Source organism: the organism of the source record quoted next, unplaced genomic scaffold (assembly GCF_019419815.1).
Source record: "Pyrus x bretschneideri cultivar Hongxiangsu unplaced genomic scaffold, Pyrus_bretschneideri_v1 Contig1, whole genome shotgun sequence".
NCBI lineage: Eukaryota > Viridiplantae > Streptophyta > Magnoliopsida > Rosales > Rosaceae > Pyrus > Pyrus x bretschneideri.
This window is the reverse complement of record NW_025999390.1, coordinates 16,936,428-16,962,970: the sequence shown is the minus strand read 5'-3', so window position 1 is coordinate 16,962,970 and position 26,543 is coordinate 16,936,428. Positions and strand designations below refer to the sequence as shown.

General features: G+C 37.9%; 4 protein-coding genes across 5 annotated transcripts; all 4 read left to right on the top strand.

Moving 5' to 3' along the window:
- Nucleotides 1-221: 221 nt before the first annotated feature.
- Nucleotides 222-4,077, top strand: LOC103960865 (proline-rich receptor-like protein kinase PERK4). Its single transcript, XM_009373358.3, has 8 exons — nucleotides 222-986; nucleotides 1,415-1,954; nucleotides 2,230-2,316; nucleotides 2,432-2,502; nucleotides 2,597-2,673; nucleotides 2,932-3,076; nucleotides 3,196-3,357; nucleotides 3,492-4,077. The coding sequence occupies exons 1-8, from the start codon at nucleotides 311-313 to the stop codon at nucleotides 3,723-3,725; spliced, it is 1,992 nt and encodes a 663-aa protein (XP_009371633.3). The 5' UTR covers nucleotides 222-310; the 3' UTR covers nucleotides 3,726-4,077.
- A 1,938-nt stretch (nucleotides 4,078-6,015) lies between these two features.
- Nucleotides 6,016-12,290, top strand: LOC103960816 (U1 small nuclear ribonucleoprotein 70 kDa-like). Its single transcript, XM_048589425.1, has 11 exons — nucleotides 6,016-6,318; nucleotides 6,884-7,118; nucleotides 7,380-7,494; nucleotides 7,611-7,690; nucleotides 7,787-7,862; nucleotides 7,950-8,014; nucleotides 8,109-8,171; nucleotides 10,171-10,252; nucleotides 10,332-10,494; nucleotides 10,782-10,853; nucleotides 11,204-12,290. The coding sequence occupies exons 2-11, from the start codon at nucleotides 7,017-7,019 to the stop codon at nucleotides 11,937-11,939; spliced, it is 1,554 nt and encodes a 517-aa protein (XP_048445382.1). The 5' UTR covers nucleotides 6,016-6,318; nucleotides 6,884-7,016; the 3' UTR covers nucleotides 11,940-12,290.
- Nucleotides 12,291-13,561: 1,271 nt separating this feature from the next.
- LOC103960817 (sulfite exporter TauE/SafE family protein 3-like) lies at nucleotides 13,562-16,951 on the top strand. 2 transcript variants are annotated; one of them, XM_009373308.3, is made up of 12 exons: nucleotides 13,562-14,013; nucleotides 14,151-14,310; nucleotides 14,402-14,602; nucleotides 14,769-14,833; nucleotides 15,086-15,125; nucleotides 15,262-15,323; nucleotides 15,442-15,528; nucleotides 15,690-15,740; nucleotides 15,874-16,095; nucleotides 16,335-16,428; nucleotides 16,543-16,683; nucleotides 16,785-16,951. In XM_009373308.3, the coding sequence occupies exons 1-12, from the start codon at nucleotides 13,765-13,767 to the stop codon at nucleotides 16,865-16,867; spliced, it is 1,455 nt and encodes a 484-aa protein (XP_009371583.2). In that variant the 5' UTR covers nucleotides 13,562-13,764; the 3' UTR covers nucleotides 16,868-16,951. The 2 variants fall into 2 exon arrangements, with proteins under 2 accessions (XP_009371583.2, XP_009371582.2); XM_009373307.3 differs by having other exon boundaries at nucleotides 15,256-15,323.
- Nucleotides 16,952-19,874: 2,923 nt separating this feature from the next.
- Nucleotides 19,875-25,872, top strand: LOC103960818 (ATP-dependent DNA helicase DDM1). The gene is made up of 16 exons (XM_009373309.3): nucleotides 19,875-20,026; nucleotides 20,245-20,309; nucleotides 20,791-21,003; nucleotides 21,083-21,181; nucleotides 21,549-21,895; nucleotides 21,998-22,187; nucleotides 22,285-22,460; nucleotides 22,973-23,042; nucleotides 23,131-23,320; nucleotides 23,677-23,772; nucleotides 23,854-23,948; nucleotides 24,023-24,142; nucleotides 24,562-24,681; nucleotides 24,784-24,882; nucleotides 24,974-25,081; nucleotides 25,379-25,872. Exons 2-16 carry the CDS (start codon nucleotides 20,253-20,255, stop codon nucleotides 25,619-25,621), a joined length of 2,223 nt encoding a protein of 740 aa, XP_009371584.2. The 5' UTR covers nucleotides 19,875-20,026; nucleotides 20,245-20,252; the 3' UTR covers nucleotides 25,622-25,872.
- Nucleotides 25,873-26,543: the final 671 nt, after the last annotated feature.

Here is a 26,543-nt window from a genome sequence, read left to right as displayed (position 1 = left end):
GGAGATCAATACTAATGTTGTTATTACTTGGTATCACGTGTACATGTACATTTGTTTAACGTTACACATTTGCAATTTCTCTCTTCTTCTATTACATGCGTCTACATGGTTGCATGCGTCGTGAGGTATATACGTTGATCTTACAAAACCCTAATGTTGTTTCGTTCAAAAATTGTTTAATTTGATAATGGTTTAGGGGTCTTCAACCATTGCGACGAGCAGTTGCGGGAGAGGTGAAGTTTCCAGCCACCACAACATACATATCTTTGGGAAAGTAGTCTTTGGCCGGAGGTTGATCAAGAGACGAATAATGTCTTCTGACAATGCTCCGTCCCCAGACTCCTCATCCGCTTCACCACCTGCACCGGACTCGTCCAAATCATCACCATCTGGTCCATCTCCAAAGGAATCCCCAAAGGAGTCATCTTCAGAGCCACCACCCTCCTCGCCACCACCATCATCACCACCACCGTCCTCGCCGCCGCCATCTTCACCACCACCGTCCTCGCCGCCACCATCTTCACCACCGCCTCCAAATGACTCATCTTCACCATCATCGCCACCTCCCAAGGACTCATCTTCATCATCATCGCCACCTCCACCCAAGAAGGAGTCACAGTCTCCACCTGCACCACAGCAGGCGACCCCATCTCCACCTCATGCTAGGGAACCACCGGGAAAGGCACAGCCAGCACAGAAGACACCAGAGGCAAATACTGGAGGTGAGACTTTCAGAGCGCCTCCTCCTCCAGGGCGTTCTCGGACTTCTCCCTCTGGTGCACTCACGCCATCACGTGGTAGTAGTTCCTCATCAAAAGATAGTTCTGATGATGACGGCACATCATCATCATATAGAGGTAGGATAGCGGGAGTTGCGATTGGGGCGGCGGTAATTATAATTGTCTTGCTCGTTGTTTGTGTGGTTTGCATTAGGAAGAAGAGGAGAAAGCGCCGTGATATGCAGTACTATGGAGATCCTGCTAAAGGTACCAAACCCTAACGCTAAATAATTAATTTCCATAAAAGACTACGAGGACCTTATTCATCACCCATATGCATTAAATATCCATGCACAACATTCATTAATTTGTTTTTTTTTTTCTCCTTTTTTGCGCTAGCAGCATTCATTCTCTGGCTACTGCTAGAAGTACCTCATTTTCATAGCACATTAGTTGAACACATGATATGATCGTGATCTAAAATCTGATTCTTTTAGGATTGTTTTAAATTTGTTTGATGTGTTTTAACCTCATTATTCTATAAAATTGAAACCATGTTCATGTCTTTTCCTAATCAAAGAGTTTGGACATATATGGAAAACAATTGGATTAGTTGAACTACATATCGTAGAGTAGGCAATAGACTTATTGACTTGTTCATACAAAAAAATGAAAACAACTTTATATGTGCGTAGCTGGTGGTGGCTATTACAACACTCAACAACAAAATTGGCACGATATAAATAATCCACAAGGAGACCATGTGATGAGGCTAAACAACCAATCGCCTGGTAGTGGTGGTGGTGGTGGTCCTTGGCCTTCACCACCGCCTCAAATGCCGCTGAGCGGTGAAGTGACCACCAATTATTCAGCAGCTCGGGGACCCCCATTACCAGCCCTCTCACCAACAATGTCACTTGGGTTCAACAAGAGCACCTTCACTTATGATGAGCTAGCAGCCGCCACTAATGGGTTTAATGAGGCCAATTTGTTGGGTCAGGGTGGTTTCGGGTATGTGCACAAAGGTGTTTTGCCCAATGGAAAAGTAGTTGCAGTGAAAAGTCTCAAGTCGGGCAGTGGGCAAGGAGAACGAGAATTCGCGGCAGAGGTGGAGATCATTAGTCGAGTCCATCATCGGCATCTTGTGTCACTGGTTGGATATTGTATTGCTGGTGGGCAGAGAATGCTTGTCTATGAATTTGTTCCCAACAAAACCATGGAATATCACTTGCACGGTGAGTTTTGTATGCACTTAACATATTCTCCTCTGTCACACGAGTATTTGATACATTGTCGATATTCTATTGATATCACAAAATGTCAACAAATGACAACACATCATTAACAATAAAAATATAGACCGATACTATCTCAAACACTCTTGTTGATCGTCTCTCTCTTAATAAAAGGTAAAAAGAGAGAGGCGGTCAACAAAGTAATCGTCAAGTTTTGTCTCAATAGTTGTGTATTGGTTGATTTTTTGAGCTATTGTTTAAATTTTGGGTTGCAGGAAAGGGTCTTCCACCTATGGATTGGCCAACTAGGCTTCGGATTGCAGTTGGGTCTGCTAAAGGGCTTGCATACCTTCACGAAGATTGTAAGAAAGTCGCAGCCGCTATATCTATTTATTTCCCCTATTTACTTATTTTTCTCTCTTTTTCACACTTAAAAATCTTATTATTACTAATTCATTGGAAATAAATTGAAACCAGGCCACCCAAAAATCATCCATCGTGATATCAAATCAGCTAACATTCTCATTGATAACAACTTCGAAGCCATGGTATAGTCCCTGAGATGTTTATAATTTGTATACCAAAATCATTCAAACATTTTAAACATCCTTTTAATCTGTTCATTTTTTTCTTTTCTTTTAGGTTGCTGATTTTGGGTTGGCTAAGCTGTCTTCTGACAATTATACCCACGTCTCAACACGAGTCATGGGAACTTTCGGGTAGTTCATATAGCTTCTGTATTACATAAGTTTTACTCCTACACTCGAGACCTAAGTTCGAATATTCATTATGACAGATAAGAAAATGAAGATAATATATACTGCAATTAAATTAAAACTAGATGAAGCAATTTTATAGATAGCTTGCAATGCAAGCAATAATATGATCTGTGAAATTCTAACTCAATCTCTTCCTAATTACTAGTGGGCTGGTCCAATTAATAACTCTAATTTTGGTTTTGCATATGAATAATGCAGATATTTAGCTCCAGAATATGCATCAAGTGGAAAATTGACAGAAAAGTCTGATGTTTTCTCATTTGGGGTCATGCTCCTGGAACTCATAACTGGAAGGAAACCAGTGGATCCTTCAAATGCAATGGACGACAGCTTGGTTGACTGGGTTAGTACTTGCTCTATTCTTTCCAAATTTGGATCATGTATTGTAAATTAAGCATATTTAGAGTATTATATATCACTAAGGTTTTACTGATTTGTGCCAAATGTGACATAAATGTACAGGCTCGACCACTTCTCACTCGTTCATTAGAGGATGGTAATTACACGGAGCTAGTAGACATCGGTTTGGACAATAATTACAACCCTCAGGAGATGGCACGCATGGTCGCCTGTGCGGCTGCAAGTATCCGTCACTCTGCTAAAAAGCGCCCAAAGATGAGTCAGGTATACATATCTAATAAAATGCTATGTTGTCATAGATATTGATGTGGGCTCGATGTTTGAAGAAAATTTCATCCTAACCGTTGTTTGAGACCTACAGTTTGATAACATAACACTTTGTGTTGTGAACAAAACAGATAGTACGTGCACTAGAAGGAGAAGTGTCGCTGGACAACCTAAATGAGGGGACAAAACCCGGGCAGAGCTCTATGTTCAACGCCGGTGGAGGAAGCTCGGACTATGATACGCAAGCGTACAATGCTGACATGAAGAAGTTCAGAAAGTTAGCCCTTTCAAGTCAGGAATTAGGGAGCAGTGACTACGGGACTTCAAGTAATGACTCCAGAGAAATGAGCACACCCAAGAAATGAGTAACTTTGAGCCCTCATCCTCTACAACAATACTGAATTAAGAGGACACAAAATTCACAGTACAGGAAAACTGTAAAAAAGAAAGCAATTGATGATGATCATATATGCATGCATGCAACGTGATTACTGTTTCTAATTTGTCATTGAACTTTGTGATAAAGCTGAAAAATGTGAGATTAATTGAAGATTTGGAGTGCCATTGATCGGCCGCGGGGCGATTTGCTTTGGTTAATTGTGTACTTTGTGGGGTAATTGAGATGACCCAGATGTTAATTAGCTTAATTAACTTTGATCTTTCTCTGATAAATGGATTTGTACTATACCCGTACAAATACGTTCGACTTGGAAGATATATTGTCTGTATTGTTATAAATTGCATTGAATGTTGGATTTTTTATTTTCAATAAAATTAGTTGTATCACGCATTATAAATCTTTTCATGTTATCATTCAGAAGAGTAGTGCGCACCTCCTTGCAAATCAAAAATTAGGATCAGAAAAGGGTTTAATTAATATACTTTTGATCTCTGTGTTTTAAATTTCACTAGTTCACTCTAGGCAAATTATGTTTATCCTGATCAAAATCATTTGCACTATCTATATTAAGGAAATTTTCATTCTCAAAATAGAGGATCTAATGCTAATGTTTTCATCTTAATTTTAAACAAGTTAAACAAATCTACTCTCTTGCTGGCTCGTTTGATGATATTCATGCTTGGGCGTATTCTTCAAGAAGCGAATTTTGTGACCGGAGCAATTGCAGCTAAAGATCTTGTCACCCATGATTTGCTATCTGAATTAATGTTTTGCCTAAAAAAGCCTCGTTTGCCTAACAAATTGGATTGTTTAATGGAAGTTGATGTCGTGCGTTCTTCTTGTAATTTCTTGGCATTTTTCATGCTGAGCTTTGGGATCTTTTCATGGTCTTAATATTGTCAAATATTAATTGTTTGGTTATCTTATGGTTAGGAGGTTCATTTCATTGGTTTAGGTAGATTTTTCTCATGAGTGCAACTCCTTCATGAATGGAAGTTGGCACAATTCTAACGTTGAGTGCGTTCCTGGCCCTTACTCATTTCCAGTAACCGATCGAGTTTCTTCGCCCCTCTCCTGTTTTTTGATTAGGGCGAGTCACTCAAGTCCCTCTTTTACAAAAATTCTGGGATTTATGCATTTTTCGGAAAACTAAAGTCAATCACAAGTTGTACTGTTCTAATGCTCACATTAATTTTGAGAAATGTTATGGCTCATCCGTTAGCTGATTAAATTAATAACATGCTTCCAATTATGAATCATTCATGTGTTTATTAACTATAGAATAATCAAAATATAAATGTTTTCGATACAAAATAAGGAATTAAACTTATGATTTTGGAGGAATTAGACTATTTGAGGGAGTTGGTATTTTGATTTATAAAGAACAAGGAATTATGAATTTTATTATTTTACCCATTCTGCCCTTGTATTATTTCTTAATTTTTTGTCCATTTACTTTGATCTAACATCTGATAGAGCATCTTAATAATCAATCTGGTTTTCATTTGACAATGGTGAATCAATAAAAGAGCTTATATGAAGGGGAACTATTACGAGTGATAATTTGGCTTCAGATGAATATTGCCTCCTCCACAAAGCCCCTTCAAACACATACCTTTTTAAATTTTATTGGAAACCTGAGGGTTGGGTAAAGCTTAATCTTGATGGGTGTCCCAAGGAAATGGCTAATTTCATTGGTGTTGGTGCTGTCGAGGTGAGATTCTATGGGATGAAGTTTAGGGTCTTTTTATCGGGCTTTAAGTTGCGTGGAATAATGAAATTAAGAAGATTATGATGGATGAGATTTTGCACTTGCACTACAATTGATTTTAAATGCAAAAATGGATAATCACCCTATAGGAAGTTCAGTATTAAAATGTTGTGCTCTTAAGCACCAAAGTTGGTATTGTAAAATTTGACATATTTGTTGTAAAAAGAATTTTGTTGCTGATAATTTGGTTCATTTGGATTTGTCAGCTTTGGATTTTTTGGGCTTTGTCACTTCCGTAACCCCAAAAACAAGGAAGGAGAAAAAACTACCGGGAAAATTACCCTTTCCTTTTGGCCGACTTTGGCTTCTATAAACCAACAAGTATCTCATATCCGTTTATCGTATATTTTGCGGTGAGTTTTATAGTACTGTTTATGTTTAATTTAAAATAATTTATAACCGTACGATGTACGATAAACGGACAAGATTGACGGATTCCAAAATCCTCACAAAAAGGATCCGGATTCTTCTATAAATACCCTCGCGAAAACCTTCTACCCAGAAAAGAGGAAAAAAACCCTTCGCTGCCGCTATCGGGACCCTTCGCTGCCGCTATCGGCCCTTCACTAGTCCGAATCCGACCGATTGCCTCAACGGGATTCATATAGTTATGCAATCTTCACCATCTGGGTACGATTACTCTGACTGTCTGATATACTCCTAATCCAGCTCCTATCAATTCGCCATGGGAGACTTCATCAACGATGCCTTCATGCGCGGCCAAAACGCCGCCGTTCAGAGCCGACCCAAGGCCCACAACCGCCCAAATGTTGTTCAGCTCAAAATGGTTAGTCCTTAATTAGGGTTTCTTCTACTTATTCGTGCAGGTTTAAGGTTCCTTTTTTCGTATTTTTTTAAGCCTGAGTTTTTCTTTGTTCTATTCTTTTAAAATTAATTTGACGAAAATACCCTTCACTTATCTCGGTCAACAATACAATTAACATTGCTGAAATATACCACTTGGTATTAGGATTACGGTAAACGAGATATTTTGAGTTCCATTTTTGTCAAAAGCAAATTTGAACTGCGTTATTGCTAACTCATTATGAAGCTAAACTCATATCTCTTATCTTAGTGTGAAAATATCAATTATTCAAATAAAAAACATTACCAACAACAAGTCACTTTATGCTACAGTTTAATGATATTTCATTTACGGTCGATTATCGATAAATTGCTGACATCCCAGCTCATTATTGTCAATAATATCATTTGTTAAAAAAAATATTATCAACAATAATTAATAAATGTCATTTCCTTTCCACCCCGAATATTGTAATTACCCGGAAGGACAAAATCTCACACAATTTGTGGGTCTATAAATTTTCCCTGCCGCCATCTGGCTTCGCCAGGCCGACTCCGACTCCGGCCCGACTGTCACAACCGGATTCGAATCGCCCATATATTTATGCATTCTTCACCATCTGAGTACGAGTACTCGGACTGCTCCAGATACCGTCACCCAGCTCCGATCATCGCTTCTCCATGGGAGACTTCAACAACGATGCTTTCATGCGCGGCCAAAACACCGCCGTTCAGGGCCGAACCAAGGCCCAGAACCGCCAAAATGTTCTTCAGCTCAAGATGGTTCGTCCTAGGGTTTTTATGCTCTTCATGACAACTTTTGTTAAAGCTTGACTGTTTAATTCTTGAATTTCTTGGTTAATTATGCGGTTTTCTTTGTTTTTAGAAAAAACCCTTGTTAAGTTTTGAATTTCTCTCTGTAAATTTATCTTGATTTAACGAATTTCGATGTATCTGGACAATGTGTGCGGTTATTTTGTAAATATTGTGAAGTTCTGGATGTATTTTGTAAGGGATGTTGATTTGGAGATTTTGTGTTTGCAGATTGGGCAGAGCCACCCCACTGGTCTAACAACAAACCTTTTGAAGCTGTTTGAGCCTAGACCGCCGTTGGATTTCAAACCGCCTCCGGAGAAGAAAAAGTGCCCACCTTTGACAGGTCTGTTAACAATCTTATATGGGGATTGATTGGTTTCAATTTGCTGTTAGTTTCTATGTTGTTGCTGTTAATTTTTGTACTAGTAGTTATTAATTTTGTTGTTGTGCTTTATGAAGGGGTAGCGCAATTTGTGAGTAAGTTTGCGGAGCCCGGAGATCCTGAGTATAATCTGCCTATCAAAAAGGGTGAAACTCCTGTAAGATTTTTACTTGAATTGCTTGGATGAGGACTCAGCATTATGAAATCATTGTTTGTACTGCAACATATATCTGTTTTTCTTTGTTGGATTCAGACACAAAGAAGGGCTCGAATACACCAGTTAAGACTTGAGAAGGGTGCAGTAAAGGCTGCGGAAGAGCTAGAGAAATGTAATGACGTCATTCTTTACTTGATTGTAGGGTTTGGAGTCTTGTAATTTCTGTTTTCTTGTCTTCCTAAAATCTGTTTCGGTGCAGATGATCCAAATAATGACCCGAGTATTTCTGGAGATCCATACAAGACTTTGTTTGTTGCTAGACTCGTAAGTAACATTTTTTTCATATTGTATTGGATTTCCTCCTCCTATTCTTCGTAATCGTTAAGGTTGACTTGTCATTTTCCATGCATGCTTGCAGAATTACGAGACAACTGAGAGCAGAATCAAAAGGGAGTTTGATGTTTATGGTCCAATCAAGCGGGTAGGTATTTTTTGAGAAACCCCAAGGGGGTTTGGTAAGAGGTTTTTGTAGCTTTATTCTTTTATTTCCCTATACAAATTGCAGATTTTCTAATATTGAATTTGAAAAAAAAGGCTACAGTCTCAGCATTGTCGGTATTGTTATCCTTTTTCGTTTTCTTCAAAAAAATGTCTGGGTTACATATTTACAAATTTTATGCATGATAAACTGATTTTGAAAATTCACCTTTCAGCAAACTTGTTCGACATAATGCATTGTTTTTTTGTCATAACGATAACTGGAAATGCATTATGACGCCTTTCAAGTTTGTTCTCTCTGATTTAGTTTTATTGTTAGTGGAGTCTATGCAAATTTGTATTACTATTACAGGTGTCTCAGCAAATTTACCAGTAATGTCTTACGGGGTTATTTATATCCTTCCATAGCTCTCTTTTGAAGTAGTTTTTATAGAGATCTTAGAATTGGGTGTTTCTAGGGTATACATTAGCATTTTTTTAGTGGGTGAACTACCAATTTAGTCCTTGAATTATCACCTAAGTGAAAATTAGTTCCCTAAATTTTTTTTTTCAGAAAAATCAGTCCTTGAATTATAAAAATCTGCCAATTACATCCCTAATATTAAATTTGAAGCTACTATATTCAATTTTACGTTAATTTAAGTCACGTTACTTGCATGTGATACACATTGGACGGGTAGATTGGTAAATTTTCATAAAGAAATAATGTATGGTGTTAACTTTGGAGGGTAAATTGGACGTTAGATTCACAACCTATATGAAATGTTAAGGGCTTATAGGCGAGAAAAAGATGGTCTTACACTCTTAAAGTGTCACGTGACTTAAGTTGTTGAAAAATTGGATAAAATAGCTTTGAATATAATAGTAGGGATGAAATTAGCAATTTTTAATGAATTTAGAGACTTACTTTACTGAAAAATAATTCAGGAATCTAATTTTCATTGAGGTGATAGTTCATGGACTAAATCGGCACTTCGCTCTTTTTTATTTGATACAAGGGTATATATTAGCATTAAGTTTTAACATTCAAGAAGTATCCTGGTAAGCGGTGAGTATTGATCAATATCTTTGATTTCTACCAACTTGATTACAAGCATGGTGCTTGTGCACAGAAAAGCTGAGTTTATAAGCCTTTATATTAACAATTTAACACAGGTTTCACCACAAGCATTATGGTAATTTCAGATTGGTTTGCTCCATTCATAGTTCCCTCTTTGATGTAGTTAATAGTTTTATTTAAGAGATCGTGGAAATGGGTTTTCTTAGGATATATTCCTTCTAAGTCCTAACATTCAAGACTATCCTGGTAAGGTGGTAATTTGTTCGCATATGGTATCTTTGGTTCCATAATTTCGCCTATCCAACTCCAAAGATGCTTCATCCTGCATAGCAAAGCTGATTACTATAAGTTGAGCAGAGCAGTGATGCACTGTGTGCCTTTTGGCCTTTATTTCAAGCAACAAAAGGAGACCCCAACTTCTGTTCTTTTCCCTGCACTGGGTAAATCATGTCGGGAGTATTACCATTTCTTTCTTCTTTGAACTTTTTAGTACGTGCATTTCCTGCTGAAACTTTTACTTCTGGCTTTAAAGGCTCTCAGAAAGGATGCATCAGCAGCAGGATTTCATGGTATTTTTAGTAGTAGTTACAACTTTTTTATTATTAAAAAAGTCTCCCTGGTAAGGGGATAGTAGTCTATCCAACTGGTAAATTGGCCACAAATGTCCCTTTTTCTGCAAATCTAGCCGGTGGTGATGCATCTTGCGATGGAAGCTGTATGATTTGAAGGTGAGCACGGCTAAAGAGGCACAGTGCCTGTCTGCCGTGCCATTTAGGATTCAATATTTGAGATTTTTTAGTATGCTGCCTTGTAAATGCTAAAAAATTCTATGCATAATTTCTCTGTCTTAAGCAGTCTTTGCTTAAGATCTGAATCCTCTATGTATGTGGTTTATTAATTAAATTCTCCTTTGAAATTTCAGGTCCGATTGGTCGCTGACAAAGAAACAAATAAACCTAGAGGCTATGGATTCATTGAGTACATGCATACAAGGGACATGAAAGGTTTATCTTAATACTGTTTGCACTAAAAATTACCATGTGATTGATCCTTTGTTTCTAATGCTAGCTATATACGTTACAGCTGCATACAAACAAGCTGATGGGAGGAAGATTGAGGGAAGAAGGGTACTTGTTGATGTTGAACGTGGAAGAACAGTTCCAAACTGGCGACCCCGCCGACTGGGTGGTGGGCTTGGAACCACCAGAGTTGGAGGTGAAGATGTCAATCAGAAATATTCTGGACGGTACTTAGTTTGATTCCAACATTTCCACACTTGAGTCATTAGAAAACCAACGTGCTTCTACACTTATTTTGTTTTATTCAATTTCAAATGTGGTCTATTTTCTTGGAAGAAATTATCTTTCCTGCTGGTGGTTTTGCATTTAAGTGTATCTCAGAAGCAGTTTTTTGGTCTTCCTAATATGTAATTCAACGTAAAATTGAACTGTTTTACAGTTTCTTTGTTGACTTCCAAGTTCTATGTGTTCTAAGCATCTTTGCTAACTATAACATTCATCATTATTTGCTTAGGGAGCAAGTACAATCCGGAGGACAATCCCAGTCTGAGGAGCCAAGGGTACGCGAGGAGCGACATGTAGACTTGTAAGATTTTGCATATTGTTGTGCACACTGTCTAAAGGTTTTGGGTGTAGTGTTTTGCAAATTGTTGTGCACACTGTCTAAAGGTTTTAGATGTGGTGAAACTAACACAAAATAAATAAATAATTATAACTTGGTTCTAAGCATAAAAAACGAAAAGAAGAAATTGCATGCTGCATAATTGTTTTACTGATAGTTAATACCGAGTCCTAAAAGTTGCAACAATAGCTTGAAGTTTCTGTTCTATCCTTTGTTATGCTTTGTAGGTGTAGGTGTTACCAAATTTTTCTTAGATTGTTGCAATGTCAGTATTTGTTTTCTGTGTGATTGATATTGAGTGAAATGATTTTCAGGGATAGAGAAAAATCCCGTGAAAGGGGAAAAGAGAAAGAAAAGGAAAGAGAACGGGAGAAGTCCCGCGAGCGCTCTCATGAACGCTCCCATGACAAGTCTAGGGACCGTGATCATAGGGAAGACAGACACCACAGAGACCGTGATAGAAACAGGGACAAGGACAGGGATAGGGAAAGAGATCGTGGTCGTGATCGGGACCGTACTCGTGAACGAGGACGGGATCGTGGTCGCGACTATGAACATGGTCGTGATCGAGACAGAGACCGTGATCGGGAGCGTGATCGTGATCACCGCTCTAGAGACAGGGTGAGGGATGATGAAGTTGGGGACCCTGAGCATGATCGTGGCCATTCCCATGAACGTATTGAATCAAAACATGAGAGGGTCCGACATGGGGAGAGGGAACGGGGTTATGACCACACTGCCCAAGAAGACGACCAGGGTTGGTTTGAACAACCTGGACATGGCCATAGGCGCTCAGAGCCTGATGATGATGATGCTAAGCCCTACGAGCATCGTCGTAGCCAGTATGATGAATTGGATGTCCAGCATGATGATGACCGCTACAAACAATATCCTGACCATGCTCATGACCGCTATGATCAAATGGAAGAGGATGATTACCGTTATGAACAAGCACCAGCTGAGTCCCGTGAAAGGGAGAGGGGTGGAGATGTGGAGCGTGATTATCGGAGGTCATCTAGATCACTCTCTCGGGATTACAATGAGTATTGACTGAAGTTTAAAACCTCTCAAGCTGCCGTGCTTTACTGGTTAGATTTTCATTCTGCTTGGTTTGATCAGTGCTTGAGATTGCGTCTTACACAGCAGCTGCTATCTATGTTATGGATCTTCTTGTTTTTTTTTTTCTTTTCGTTTTCACTAAATCCTACGTTTTTGCTAAGATGTCTTGAAGCTGAAGATATTGTGTGTTGGTTTGTTTTAACGTCTGAACGTTTGTGCTGCTGGAAATTGGTAGAGATTTTTCACCTCTCTTTTGTAAACCTTTTTATGAAATTTGTGAGAATTTATGGACCTTTTTGGTGGTTTTGTGTGACGGTTTAATCCATGATGTCCTTTACTGCATCTTGTTTCTCTTGAAAAATCTTGTGTATTGGGCTGGAATGACGAGGCCCAAAGGCCTGTGCCTTGCCGCTGTTATATTTGAGTCAGGTTAGTTGGTCAGGACTCGAAGGCACGGGGCAGTGTTTTAGTCCCTTGCACTCGAGTCTGACCCCTCTTCTGTAATATGTTTTTAAATTGAGAAAAAAAATGGCAGCGCGTTGTGATTGTGATGGGACAAACTTTACTTTTACTGAGACGCGGACTGATGGTAATCAAAATCAATCACACATTGCTCTGCATTTTAACTTTTTTACTCAATTATTAGTTTGGGAATTAAGGCGCATGAAAACACTTGTAAAATGTGATTTGGGTTGTCTGGAAGTGGCAGTGAGTGCTTACAATACAAAGCAAAGAAAAGGCCAACAACCAAGAAGCAGCGATGAAGTTTCACATGGAAAGTAGCACCGCCTAATACTTGTTCATGCAGCCACAGCTGCTCCAAGAATCACAGAATTGCCACTGCATGAGCTTCGTGCTGGTACTGCCTTTGGCCAATTCTCGAAACAAGAAATTTCCGAAAAGCAGTTTGAATTCTCGAAACAAGGCAGTTTGAATTCTCGAAACAAGTGTATGGTACTGCATGAGTTTCGTACCATACAAACATACTCAATTACTCGTGGAAATGTAACAATCACATTTCATTACCAGATTCTAGTACCTCAACCTCTACGAAGCTTCATGGCCAGAAAGATGATTTATTGCGTAAAAGAAAACATCATGGGATCTATATTCTGGTCCGATTCACAAAAAAGTTACCTAGCAATTTTGACTTGCCAAAGCAAAATCAGTTTTTACCCTATCCTTGAGAAAACAATTCAAGACAGAAGATGTGAAACTTTTTTTCTTACCAAGTTTAGAAATGGCATTTGGTGTTTTCCCACTCTGATTTCACTTTCACGAATTTGAAGTTGGAATGAGTGAGAGTTCCAAAACAATGCTACATGTAATTATCAATCAACTCATGTTACAACACGTGAATATATTTACTAATACTACAATCCAACAATAAGATATATCAACTTTGTAGTTCATTTATATTATAACACGTGAATTAGAAACATTACGTAATGGTGTAATCGCCACACTCAAAATTTCTTGGCATATATGGTTTGTGGGTCCCGAATGGGAGCGTAGAAAAGATTTGAGGATCCAGTTGTAAATTAGTTTTACTTACAACGAGTCCAAATCAATACACACATGCAAATAAAAAGATAGGGGAGAATAGAGAAGGATTATAAAGAGCAGGCAGGTACTAAAAGACTGCATATTCCTTATTCTTCATGTTTTCCTCCAACCCTATACTGCACTTGAAAAACACAAGAATATAAGAGTTGAAAAAATAAATTCAACTCGAGAAATATACATACAGAAAATAGCTTCTGAGATTCGTAACTTCCTTGCTTGTTACCAAACTTTCATCAATCTTTTTACCCGAATGGCTCAAAACAAGGCCGCTCAGAGGGCAGTAAAAGTATCAGCAGGAGCAGCAGCAATGGCGATTGCATGGGCAGTATTCATTAATCTTCTTATCATAACAGAAGTTGCCAGTGCAGATAGGCCTTTAAGAGACGAGATTATCAAGCCGGAAAAATTTGTCCAGAAAGATACACATGAATCATTTTTTGTGAGGGTGGTTAATTTTCTATGGCAGGCTAGAGGCTCTTCTTATCAGCCTGTTTGGCCTGTGAGTTCAATCTCTCTTTACACAACGAAAAAATCAAGAGACAGAAAGACAGATGCCTTTCGTAATTATATATTTGATTTTTGCTATTGTGGTATTTTGAATTTTGACATGTATGTGTATGTATTTTGGTTGAGCAGGAGATGAAGTTTGATTGGAAAATTGTATTAGGTTCAATAGTTGGATTCTTTGGTGCTGCATTGGGTAGTGTTGGTGGTGTTGGTGGTGGAGGAATTTTTGTTCCAATGCTAGCCTTGATCGTTGGCTTCGATCCCAAGTCTTCCACCGCAATTTCCAAGTGTGAGTAATCACCTCTCAATCTTTCCTTTAACTGTTTTGGACTAAATTTAGACAGAATTAATCAACTGTTTGGCATTGTTTGGTGATGCAGGTATGATAATGGGAGCTGCAGGATCAACGGTTTACTTCAATTTGAGACTGAGGCACCCAACACTGGACATGCCCCTAATAGATTATGATCTGGCATTGCTTTTTCAGCCAATGCTCATGCTAGGGATCAGCATCGGAGTTGCCTTCAATGTCATGTTTGCCGATTGGATGGTCACAGTTCTTCTTATCATTCTCTTCTTAGGTATGCAGTAACATTTCGAGCATCAATTTCTAACAGTTATAGTTCCTTTGAATAATGAACTGATCAAATGGAATATGGACTCTGATACGACAAAAGAACATCCAGGTTTTCTATATATCTATGCATTCCCAATAGTCTTATTAGGTATTCTTTTGAGGTGTGGCAGGTACGGCAGCAAAAGCTTTGATGAAAGGCATGGAAACATGGAAGAAGGAAACAATGATGAAGGAGGTAAGATATTTATTCATGTGAAATGATTTCCGCACTTAACTCTTTTCTCCCTTTTAGCCCCTTCCCTTTTTTCCTGGCCTTTCGATTGAATAAATCAAAGGTGAATCAAGGGACAAAAATAAAGAGAGGTGGAGAAGGAGATAAAGGGTCTATGAAAATCACTTCCATTTCCACTTAACTACTTAGAACTATAAATGAGCATGTTCTTACCAACCTACTAACGAGGAATCTAATGTTTTACATGACTTTCAGGAAGCAGAAAAACTGTTGGAATCGGAGTCCAAACCAGGCGGTGAGTGCTCATTCGTCTCATCCAAACAACTAAAAGAGGACTCAAAAGAAAACTGATAATAATAAACAGTTATACAATATCTATATGTCAGCATATCTTTGAGAACAATGGTGCTAACTAACCTCCTTAGTTGCAGAGGGCTCTGGAGAAGACTACAAACCGCTACCTAGCGGTCCAGATTCATTGCAAGATGAACAGGTGAGTCCCAATCATATCATTAGCACCTCCACACGCAAGAGTACTCTGAGAAAACTTCAATCTGCAATTTTTCTAGTTTTTTTTGTTGTTGTGTTGAATATATGAACAATCTATCCAGGTACCAATTATGCGCAACATTTACTGGAAAGAGTTATCGTTGCTCATGTATGTCTGGGTGGCTTTTCTTATTGTCCAGATTGTGAAGGTAAGTTAAATCTGATCACTACTAGCACTGTAGTCAAGAGCTAGTAGACCTTGGCTTTCTTAAACTACAAAATTCATCTTTCTAATTCCTCTGTCTTTGTTCCGAACGCACAATAACTTTTCACTTCCATTACTGAATGAAACTGTCTGAATCTTATGCAGACATACACCAAAACTTGCTCCACCATGTTCTGGATCATGAATTCATTGCAGGTAACGATAAAAACCTGAGTAGTAAGTTTGAGAATTTTCCTAAGAACCCGAAAAACATGCAATATCGATTTAACACTCATGTTTCCCAGTGATGATCCAGCTTAACATTATAGTTTTATCATTGCATACACAGGTACCAATTGCAATTTCCGTAACACTCTTCGAAGCCATATGCTTATGCAAAGGCACCAGAGTGATTGCATCAAAAGGAAAGGAAATCACAAACTGGAAGTTGCATCAGATTTTTCTCTACTGCAGCTGTGGAATTGTAGCTGGTATGGTCGGTGGATTACTTGGGCTGGGAGGTGGTTTCATCTTGGGACCCCTTTTTCTTGAATTGGGTATTCCTCCTCAGGTATAGTTCAATGCAAGTAGTGAACCGCGTACTTTTAACTTGTAGATTATGTTGTACTTCTTCGATATGGGATTTTGGTCATTCACATCCACGGCTTGTACACTAACCACGTATCATCTATAACCAACATAACCGGGTATCATAACGGAAGATGTCACGAACAGAACCTCTCCGCTGCAACTGAAATAAGCAGAAAAATGAAACCAGATGATGAATTTTCATATCTTTTCCTTTTGCAGGTAGCAAGTGCTACATCCACCTTTGCAATGCTATTCTCATCCTCCATGTCAGTTGTACAGTATTACCTTCTCAACCGTTTCCCGGTCCCCTATGGTAAGCAAGCAATAATCTAACTTTAGAACTATATTGTACATGTAATTAAGCTTATAGTTTGTATAAATACGAGGAAAATAAAACTAAATGTTTAAAGTTTACACTGTGCTGCAGCTGCTTATTTTGTGTTAGTTGCAACAATTGCTGCATTTACTGGTCAGCATGTAGTGAGAAAGATAATTGCAGTCCTTGGGAGAGCATCCATTGTCATCTTCATTCTAGCCTTGACAATCTTTGTCAGCGCAATCAGCTTAGGTAACGGCTAATCACTTGAATTATAACGCGTATATTTATTAATACTGCCGAAAAGTACATACTCTCAACTCAGCGTAATTTTGTTTTGATGTATTTTTCAGGTGGGGTGGGCATAGCAAACATGGTTGAAAAGATGGAGAATCAAGAGTACATGGGATTTGAAAATTTCTGTAACCCGTCCTAAGTATATATGTTGTGTAATATGATTATTGCTGTGGAATTTCTCAACCCAAAATAACTATATCCACAATTCAATCTACTTTTCATATATGGTGTGTATTTTCCATTAATTTTCTGGCAAACATTGCTTGCTATTTATGTACTGGATTTTTAGACAATTATTTGTTCCCATATTTTACAACTTTGCCTTTTTTATGATGAGAATGTCCAAGAATTACAAAGTCGTGACTCATGACTGAATCTTGGAGATTTTAGTAAAATCGAACAACCATAAACGTCCCCGGCCCAACCCAAGGGAAAAATTGTCAAGGCAACTACTACTACTACAAAAGAAAAAAAGCAACTGCAACACGGAGTGATTGACTTGAGAGTTGGGGTTGTTATGATACCAGATGTAGGTTACAAATGATTTGACAATGAAAAAGTCATGGAAAATGATTTCCCATAAATTCTTTTCTACGTCCCAAATGCAGTTCTAATGTATTTGGACAAAACTCAGATTTTCTAAATTTACAAACACCAATTTATAACTTCAATATGAAAAAAAAAAAAAAAATGAAAAACAAAAGAATGTTAATATAAAGGTCATAAGTTCCAACCTTTTTGTAAGGCAAATGCTTAAGCAACATGCTCTAACTTGTCCATACCATTTTGGTTACGTAAACCTATCACAAAGTACAATTTTACTTACTTAATTTGCCTATTCTATTAGATATGCTCTAACTTGAAATGGCTATATCAAACATCGAACAATTTTTTTTTTTTTTTAAATAAAATTTGGCAGTTTAAAAGTAACATATAGTGTAAGACCATATCAACTTGTATAATTTAATCGTATTAAAATCAAATCAAACGACCACCTTAATGCTACATGGTAGGGTGCTGGGCGATTTGAATTGATTTTTAGTAGGGCTAAATTTTATATGTTTAATATCAGCCGTTGTTTTTCTTATTGAGAAGTGTTTGTGAACACGGAAAATTCCTGAAAACAAGAAACAAGAATAACGCGTACAAAATAATATTTTGTGTTTAATGATTTTGGGGTTACGATCTCTCTCAAATTTGGTCCTCTGATTCTATCTTCGTAGGGTGTAGGTTTGTGGATGAGTTGTTGATCCAAAGGGCCGTCGGGGCTTGATCTAAGGATGAACAGTTGATGAATGGATCTTCAAGGGGCGTTGGGCTTGATCTTGAAGAATGGGTGTATGGGTTTGTTGAGGTTGTTGATCCAAAGGGCCGTTGGGGCTTGATCTTAGGATGAACGGATGATGAATGATGAACACTTTCTTCAAGGGGCCGTCGGGGCTTGATCTTGAAGATTGATGAGAGTTCTTCAAGGGCCGTTGGGGCTTGATCTTGAAGGAGGATTTGACGAAGAACCAAGAGTGCTTCCTTGATCATTCGGGATTTTCTTGAGAGCTTTAGAACTTTAAGGCTTCAAGGTGTTGGTGTGCGTCGTGGATGAGTTGTTGATCCAAAGGGCCGTCGGGGCTTGATCTAAGGATGAACAGTTGATGAATGGATCTTCAAGGGGCGTTGGGCTTGATCTTGAAGAATGGGTGTATGGGTTTGTTGAGGTTGTTGATCCAAAGGGCCGTTGGGGCTTGATCTTAGGATGAACGGATGATGAATGATAAACACTTTCTTCAAGGGCCCGTCGGGGCTTGATCTTGAAGGTTGATGGATGAGCGGATCTTCAAGAGCTTTTGGGTTTGATCTTGAAGAACGGTTGGATGTGTGGATTTGTTGATGTTGTTGATCCAAAGGGTCGTTGGGGCTTGATCTTAGGATGAACGGATGATGAACAATGAACACTTTATTCAAGGGCCGTCGAGGCTTGATCTTGAGTTGGTGGAAGTTCTTTAAGGGCCGTCGGGGCTTGATCTTGAAGGAGGATTTGACGAAAAATGAAGAGTGCTTTCTCCATTCTTCGGGATTCTTGGGAATTTGGGGGTTGGATGCTTGAGAGCTTTAGAGTTTCAAAGCCTCAAGGATTTTGGATGTGTGGGGAGTATTCTCTTCCATTTTGGGAGTAGAGAAATGTATTTGTGAATTGGTGTTGGTGTAGAGAAATGTATTTGTGAATTGGTGTTTTTTCCTCTTGATGGAGAAGCATATTTATAGGCTTTGAGAGTGAATCACCACCATCCATTTTTTTGGTGAAGTGAGTGGATGTTGTAGGTGAAGTAAATGGAGTTGGTAGGGTGAAGTAAGTGTGTGAGGTTGGTGAAGTAAATGGAGTTGGTAGGGTGAAGTAAATGGAGTTGGTGGGTGAAGTAAGTGGATGTTGTAGGTGAAGTAAATGGAGTTGGTAGGGTGAAGTAAATGGAGTTGGTAGGGTGAAGTAAGTGTGTGAGGTTGGTGAAGTAAATGGAAGTTGTAGGTGAAATGAGTGTGTGATGTAGGTGAAATAAATAAATGTTGTAATTTTAATACCTTGGTTAACATTTATTTCACTGAAATTTCGATGTCTACAGTGTTATTGGTACTTTAAAAATCTCATTCTATACTTCTCACAAGTGTATTTTTCTTTCTAAATATAGAAAATTTGGGGAGGCAGTGAGTTTAGTTTCATAATGGATTAGTAATAATGTGGTTCGAACTTACATTTGGCGAGAATCAAACTTAAGATCTTTCACTTATAAGTGAAGTTGAATACTAGACTGTAATACGATATAAATTCAAAAGTTATTTAGAAAAAAACTAAATTAAAAAAGTTCTCATAATTTTCATATAGTGACCTCAACAACGCCAAAATCTAGAAGTAGGGCAGACAAAACGTGCCTGTTCCCTCCAATTTGGGAACCTGCAAACCCACTTAATTACCACTAAAAAGACTAATATAACCCTGTTCGCCAACGTTAATAAAATACCGATAAAGGCAAATCTTCTAATATTAACACGAAGGGCATCAGAGTAATTAACTACTAATCGCAGGGCAAATTCACAACCCCATTTTCCCGCCCAGTCACACCCATCACTTGGAAAAATTAATAAATAGATGTGGAGGTCTACTTTAATACATCGCTGCTCCTCCACTACCCCCTCGCTCTCAGTAATTATCTCAAGCGCTTCTTCGTCTTCCCTCCATTTTCTCTCTCCGCCGCCGGACTCTGGAGCCCTCTGTCTCTCTGCGGTTCTCTCTGAGAAGAAACCCTATCCCGTACGTTTCGAATTCCTACATTTCATGCAATTAATTTCATTTTTTTTTTTGTTATTTTTTCTATTTTGCTATTTTGATTTGGGTGAAAATTTCATTTCCACGCTATTTCTGGAATTTGAACCCTAGGGTTTGTGTTTTCCTGAAAGCTTACAAGTTTATTTGCTATTAGGGTTTTCTATTCTGTTTTTATGTGCTTAACGTTTGTTCTTCGCTTGCAGATTTTGAAATGGCGACGAAGAACGATCCCTCGGCAGATTCTCCGACTTCGGTACTCGAGGACGAGGTTTGCTTTCATTTCTTTTAGAATGGCGTTTGTTCCCACAGTTTTTCTGTTTGGGGATTTGTAATTTGGTGGATTTTGAAGGAAAATGTTTGAAGGAATGAGTAGAAAGACATGAAATGCTCCAAAATAACGGATTTTGTGGAAAAAATTATGCATGTTTCTGTTTGTGTGTGTCTCTGTCTTTCACATATCCTTCGAATTAAATACAAGTTAATAGTAGAGGAAATTTTCAGTTTTCGTTTGCTTGCGAAATTGATGTTTTTGCAGGCATGCTTAATCCATTGTTTCTGTGAAACGTGGTGTTTCATGGTCTCGGCGGGTTTCTATGTGCCTAAGTAGATAGCTTTATTGTGTGGTTTATGTGGAATTTCACAAGTCGGTCTCAATTTGTTTTAGTCTACGAGTAATATTACATTTCTAATTAACCCCAAATTATTGTTTGTTGGTTGAATAATTTTGTTGCATTTGAATCATGTTTAAGGGTGCATGTGAGGCAGAGATTGATGTCAAGTTGACTGAGGTGGAGGAGAAATTGCTTAAAGAACGGGTTAAGGAAGAGGAGTCAGAAATGGGAAGGGAACCAGAGCAGTTACCCGACCTGAATGACACTCAGTATAACAAGTTGGATGAGCTCCTAACACAAACTCAGCTTTACTCACAGTTTTTGCTGGAGAAAATGGATAACATCACACTTGTACCGTCCCTTACACTTCTCTTGAATGGTTAATTTCTTCTTTTTACTGATTAAGTTATAAAATGAAATGTTTTGCTAGATTGGAGCCAATCAACCGAGTGAAACTGTTGAGGAAAAGACTGTTGAGGAGAAGAAAGGTCGCGGTAGGAAAAGAAAAGCAGCTGCAAATTTTGATAATGTAAGAAAGTCTATGATTCCCTTACTTTTCTTAAATGAGATATTTGTGTGTTTGGTTGGTAGATCATAGTTATATATGGATATTCCTGTTTAGGGGTTTAAAATCAGATTAATCGGATTTTTTCAAATTAATATTGAGGTTTTTTAGTGGTCTGACTGCTGTTATCTCCTGTACCAAGTGGATAATTTGATATTTGTGATGTAAGTATTCTTGCAATATTTTGGGGAAGATATGGCTTTTAACTTTTCCATCCCTTTAGTAGAAGTTTATGTCTTTCTTTGATATTTTTATATGCTCATCAAGTTCCTTATCTTTGTTGAATTCTTGTATCCTGACATCTTGACCTTTATAATTATCATTTCCGTAGAGGAAGGCCAAGAAGGCAGTTGAAGCTATGCTTACAAGATCTAAAGAGGGTGTGAAAACTGAAGATGAGAACCTCACTGAAGAAGAAAGAATTGAGAAAGAGCAAAGGGAACTTGTACCTCTGTTGACTGGTGGAAAATTGAAGTCTTATCAAATCAAAGGTGTAAAGTGGTTGATCTCATTATGGCAAAATGGGCTGAATGGGATCCTTGCAGATCAAATGGGACTTGGAAAAACCATCCAGACCATTGGTTTTCTTGCTCATCTAAAAGGGAATGGAATGGATGGGCCCTACTTAGTGATTGCTCCTCTTTCTACTCTTGCGAATTGGGTAAATGAAATTTCAAGGTAAATTGTTTATATACTTTTTGGTTAACTGATCTGAATTTTGTTTCATCCTATGATCTTCCAACTTTAATTCCTTGTTTAACTTCTTTCTACCTGAAATAGGTTCACGCCTTCAATAAATGCTATTGTCTACCATGGTGACAAGAAACAAAGGGATGAGATACGAAGGAAGCACATGCCTCGACAAATTGGCCCTAAGTTCCCTATAATTGTTACTTCATATGAAGTTGCAATGGCTGATGCAAGAAAATGTTTGAGACATTACAATTGGAAATATCTTGTGGTTGATGAAGTGAGTAATCTAACTAGTCCTACAGATACAGCTTCCCTTTCAAACCATATTACTATATAGCATGAATGTTGAACTTTTATGCATGTTTTTATTAAAGGGACACAGATTGAAGAACTCAAAGTGCAAACTACTGCGGGAATTGAAATTATTACATGTAGACAATAAGATTCTGTTGACTGGGACACCTCTACAGAATAATCTGGCAGAGCTTTGGTCATTATTGAATTTCATTTTGCCTGATATATTCTCATCCCATGAAGAATTTGAGTCATGGTAAGTATGGTTTTCTGAATAATTATTGTTTCTTCAGTTTGATGCTTGTTAGCTTGCAAACTCGTTCTAGTGAGGTGAACATCCCCACTAGTAGTCTGGTTGAGAACTTCCTGCACCAGAATCTGCATTATGCAACTGAAGTACCATTGCATATCTATAACTAGAGGAGCTGAGCTTCTAGCCTAGTAATGTATTAGATTTTGAAAATCCTGTGATGAAGGTTAGCTGTTTAAGAACCATGCTTTATGTCGATACTGTTTTACCACTTAGTATTATGGTCTAGTGGTATTCCTCTTCACTTGTAAGTGAGAGGTCTTAGGTTTGAATCTAGTGTAAATACATCGTTGTATAAAAAAAAGTCCATGACATGTTAAGTGAGTAACTTTTGCGGAAAACTTTTAAGTTTCTGTGTGGCTAGATTGTGTTAGTCTGTTGGATGAAAACATTACAGCAGATAATGGTTCCAGTATTGTTTGACCAGATTAATTAGCTTATTACAATCATGTTGTCAGGTTTGATTTAGCAGGAAAGTGCAGTAATGAGGCAATGAAGGAAGAATTGGAAGAGAAGAGAAGGGCTCAAGTATGTGTTCTTGCAAATATTGTGGCTTAGAATTTTACTACAAATTTGAATTGTGTAATGTTGAATATGGTGTTCCAATTGTCTGCAGATGGTTGCAAAACTCCATGCCATCTTGCGTCCCTTTCTTCTTCGAAGAATGAAGTCTGATGTTGAGCACATGCTTCCTAGGAAAAAGGAAATCATATTATATGCATCCATGACAGATCATCAAAAACATTTTCAAGATCTTCTGATCAATAAGACATTGGAGAATTATTTACTTGAGAGGGGAGATCATGGTATGATATGTCTTTACAGTGAAAACTTTGGACTCTAAATTCCTTGTTGTAAGAAATCTTTGGTCTTACTTTAACTAAAGACGCATAAGGAGGTGGATCATTGGTGGGGCCTGTATTTTTCCATAGTTTTAGGATTTATGATAGACTGGCTATTTGAATCTGTTTTTTCACTGTGGTATCACATTTTATTATGTCCCTGTTTTATGGGTCTTAACCTTAAGCAGGATATTGGACGAAGGTATTACTATGTAAACTTTGGCATGGTATTGAAATGTGATGGTTGGCTTGGTTAGTTGTCTTTTGCTGTATCCTATTGTGCTGTGATCTGTGTTATTCAACAATTCTTAAACTTGCAGTTCGCGGTATGAAAGTAAAGCTTAACAATCTGATGGTCCAACTTCGGAAGAACTGCAATCATCCTGACCTTTTGGAGTCGGCATTTGATGGCTCATGTACTTTGCCTTAAACTGATTCAGTGTTGTCATATAAATAGGTGCTATACCAATGCTTATGCAGTTCTTTTTTCTCGACAGATTACTACCCACCTGTTGAACAGATTGTTGAACAGTGTGGAAAATTTAGTTTGCTGGACCGACTGTTAAAGCACCTGTTTGCCCGCAAACACAAAGTATGTCTACTAATTATTTTCGGATTGTTTTTTTGTTTGTTACTGGGTTGCTAATATCTTGAGTTTGTATTCAGGTTCTTATCTTCTCTCAGTGGACTAAGATTTTGGATATTATGGAGTACTATTTTAGTGAGAAAGGATTTGAAGTTTGTAGAATTGATGGCAATGTGAAACTTGAAGAACGGAGAAGTCAGGTCTGTGGTTGGTTTGAATCAGAAGTCTTTAATTTTTCGTTTGAAATTTTCAAAGTTTAGTAGATGCATGCGATCTCTTTCTTTGGCCACATTAAAACTTGAATTATTTTTCCGCAATGTAGCAATCCTTGTTTTCTCGGGCTTCTGCAATGTAACTTAATCATTCAATCAAAGCATAACTGCCAAAATAAACATGATAATACCATCTGAAATATTTCTTGGCAGTGAAAACCTCTGGCATTTAAAACCTTCAGTTTGTGCCATAGATTAGTGTTCTGACAATATGCAGATTTAGGAGTTTATTTTCTCATAGCGCGACTTGTTTTCTTACTCAAATTTGGATTTACCATCCTTTTGGGTTCAGTGCTTACTTTTGAACAACTATTGTTTAATTATAACTATTCTATTTCTGAAAGCAGATTGCAGCGTTCAACGAAGTGGACAGCAATTATAGAATTTTTCTTCTAAGCACCAGAGCTGGTGGACTGGGTATTAACCTTACTGCAGCTGACACTTGTATACTGTACGACAGTGATTGGGTATATAATTCCTCTCTGTTTAATTCTTTCTTCTAGTCTTCTTCTGGAATTAAAGATTCATGAATGATTGATTTCATTTGATATATTGCATGTGCATACCAGAACCCTCAAATGGATCTGCAAGCCATGGATAGATGCCACAGGATTGGTCAAACAAAGCCTGTTCATGTTTACAGGTTGGCAACGGCACAATCTGTAGAGGTAAGTGGGTCATGATTGCAGCTTTTTATATGTAACTGGGTATATTTTTTTTTTATATTGTTAAAATTTCTGAGAAAATATTAATTAACAGGGTCGGATTCTGAAAAGAGCTTTTAGCAAGTTGAAGCTTGAACATGTGGTGATTGGGAAGGGGCAGTTTCATCAAGATAAAGCGAAGAGTAGCACTGATGTCTTGGAGGTTGGTTGCTGTTCTTTGTTGGTTATGTTGAACTGAATTAGAAAATCATGCTTGATAGAGTCCGATGTGTTTATGCAGAAATCGTTGTAGCTCTTTTCTTTTTATCTTGTTCATAATTCTATGGGACACGATATTCACTATATTACTCTTACTCTCAAAAATCAATTTTCCGAGTCTTGAATTGTCTGGCAGTGGATGTGACTCATTTCATGACTAGTGCATTAAGCTTTGACTTGTTATATCAGTTGGGTTTATCATGCTGACGCTGGTTTGTGCGTTCTGTTAAATCTTTCTTAGGAAGAGGATCTTATAGGTTTGCTAAGAGAGGAAGATTCTGCTGAAGACAAGATGATACAGACAGTTATCAGTGACAAAGATTTGGAGAGGGTGTTGGATCGCAGTGATCTAGTCTGCAGTCCTGCTGATCATGATGAAGAGAAGGCCAATGGTGTTGCTGATGTTCTTCCCCTCAAAGGCCCTGGCTGGGAGGTGGTGCTTCCCACTGCAGGTGGAGGCATGCTCTCCACCCTCAATAGCTAAATTTAACAGTATTCGGATGTTGAACTTGGTAGGGGTAGTCGGTTTGTTAAAGTCCAATGATTTTGGATGTTTTTGAGTTAGGGCTAATGAGTATGTAAAAACTAACCCCCGATGAGGCTAAAATGGAGGGGCTCGATTATTTTGTATATGTTCGAATCGAGCTCTATTTTTGCATTTGAATATCCAAGTTCGATTCCAAGACACTTGTTGAAGTGTAATTTTAATGCAAAAGGCACCGCTATTTCAAGTTATTAGGTGTTTAACGAATGAATGTTTTTTCTTTGTTTCTGTTTTGTTAATAGATGAAAATGCACTGATATAAATTCAATATTTCAAATATTAATTGGTCCTTATAATTAGAAGAAAAAAAAATGGCAAAAAGGTTCCATTGCCGGAAATTGAACTGGGTTTTCTGGGTGAAAGCCAGATATCCTAACCGGTGAGGAAACACCGTGTGCTTACTGCAACTGCAAGTCTTACCAGATTCATTTGCTGGAGATAAATCTTGGGTGTTTCTTTTGCCCAACACTAAAGGGGATCGATAACCATGAGTATTTGTTGCTGTTTAAAAAGGGAGATAGAGAGTTCACAATGACCTTCGAAATGATCGATGTCTTTCGAGATAAGACCTGGTGGGATCATGGGATTTTGAGTTACACTGCATTGGGTATCTCATTTAGACTGTTTTCACAATGTTGGATCTTTTGATATTGCATTTCATGAGAACCTCTTGTTGTTTTATCTTTGATTTTTCAGATTTTTCTATCTTCCACACTGCCTTTGGTGCATAAATGTCTCAAGTCATTGTTCATGTAAAACATTATATCAATTTGAGCAGTAAAACATATTCATGTTTTATGAAGAAATAACTGGATGAAATCAACTTATATTAACATATGTTCATGGATTCGAATTCAGCTTT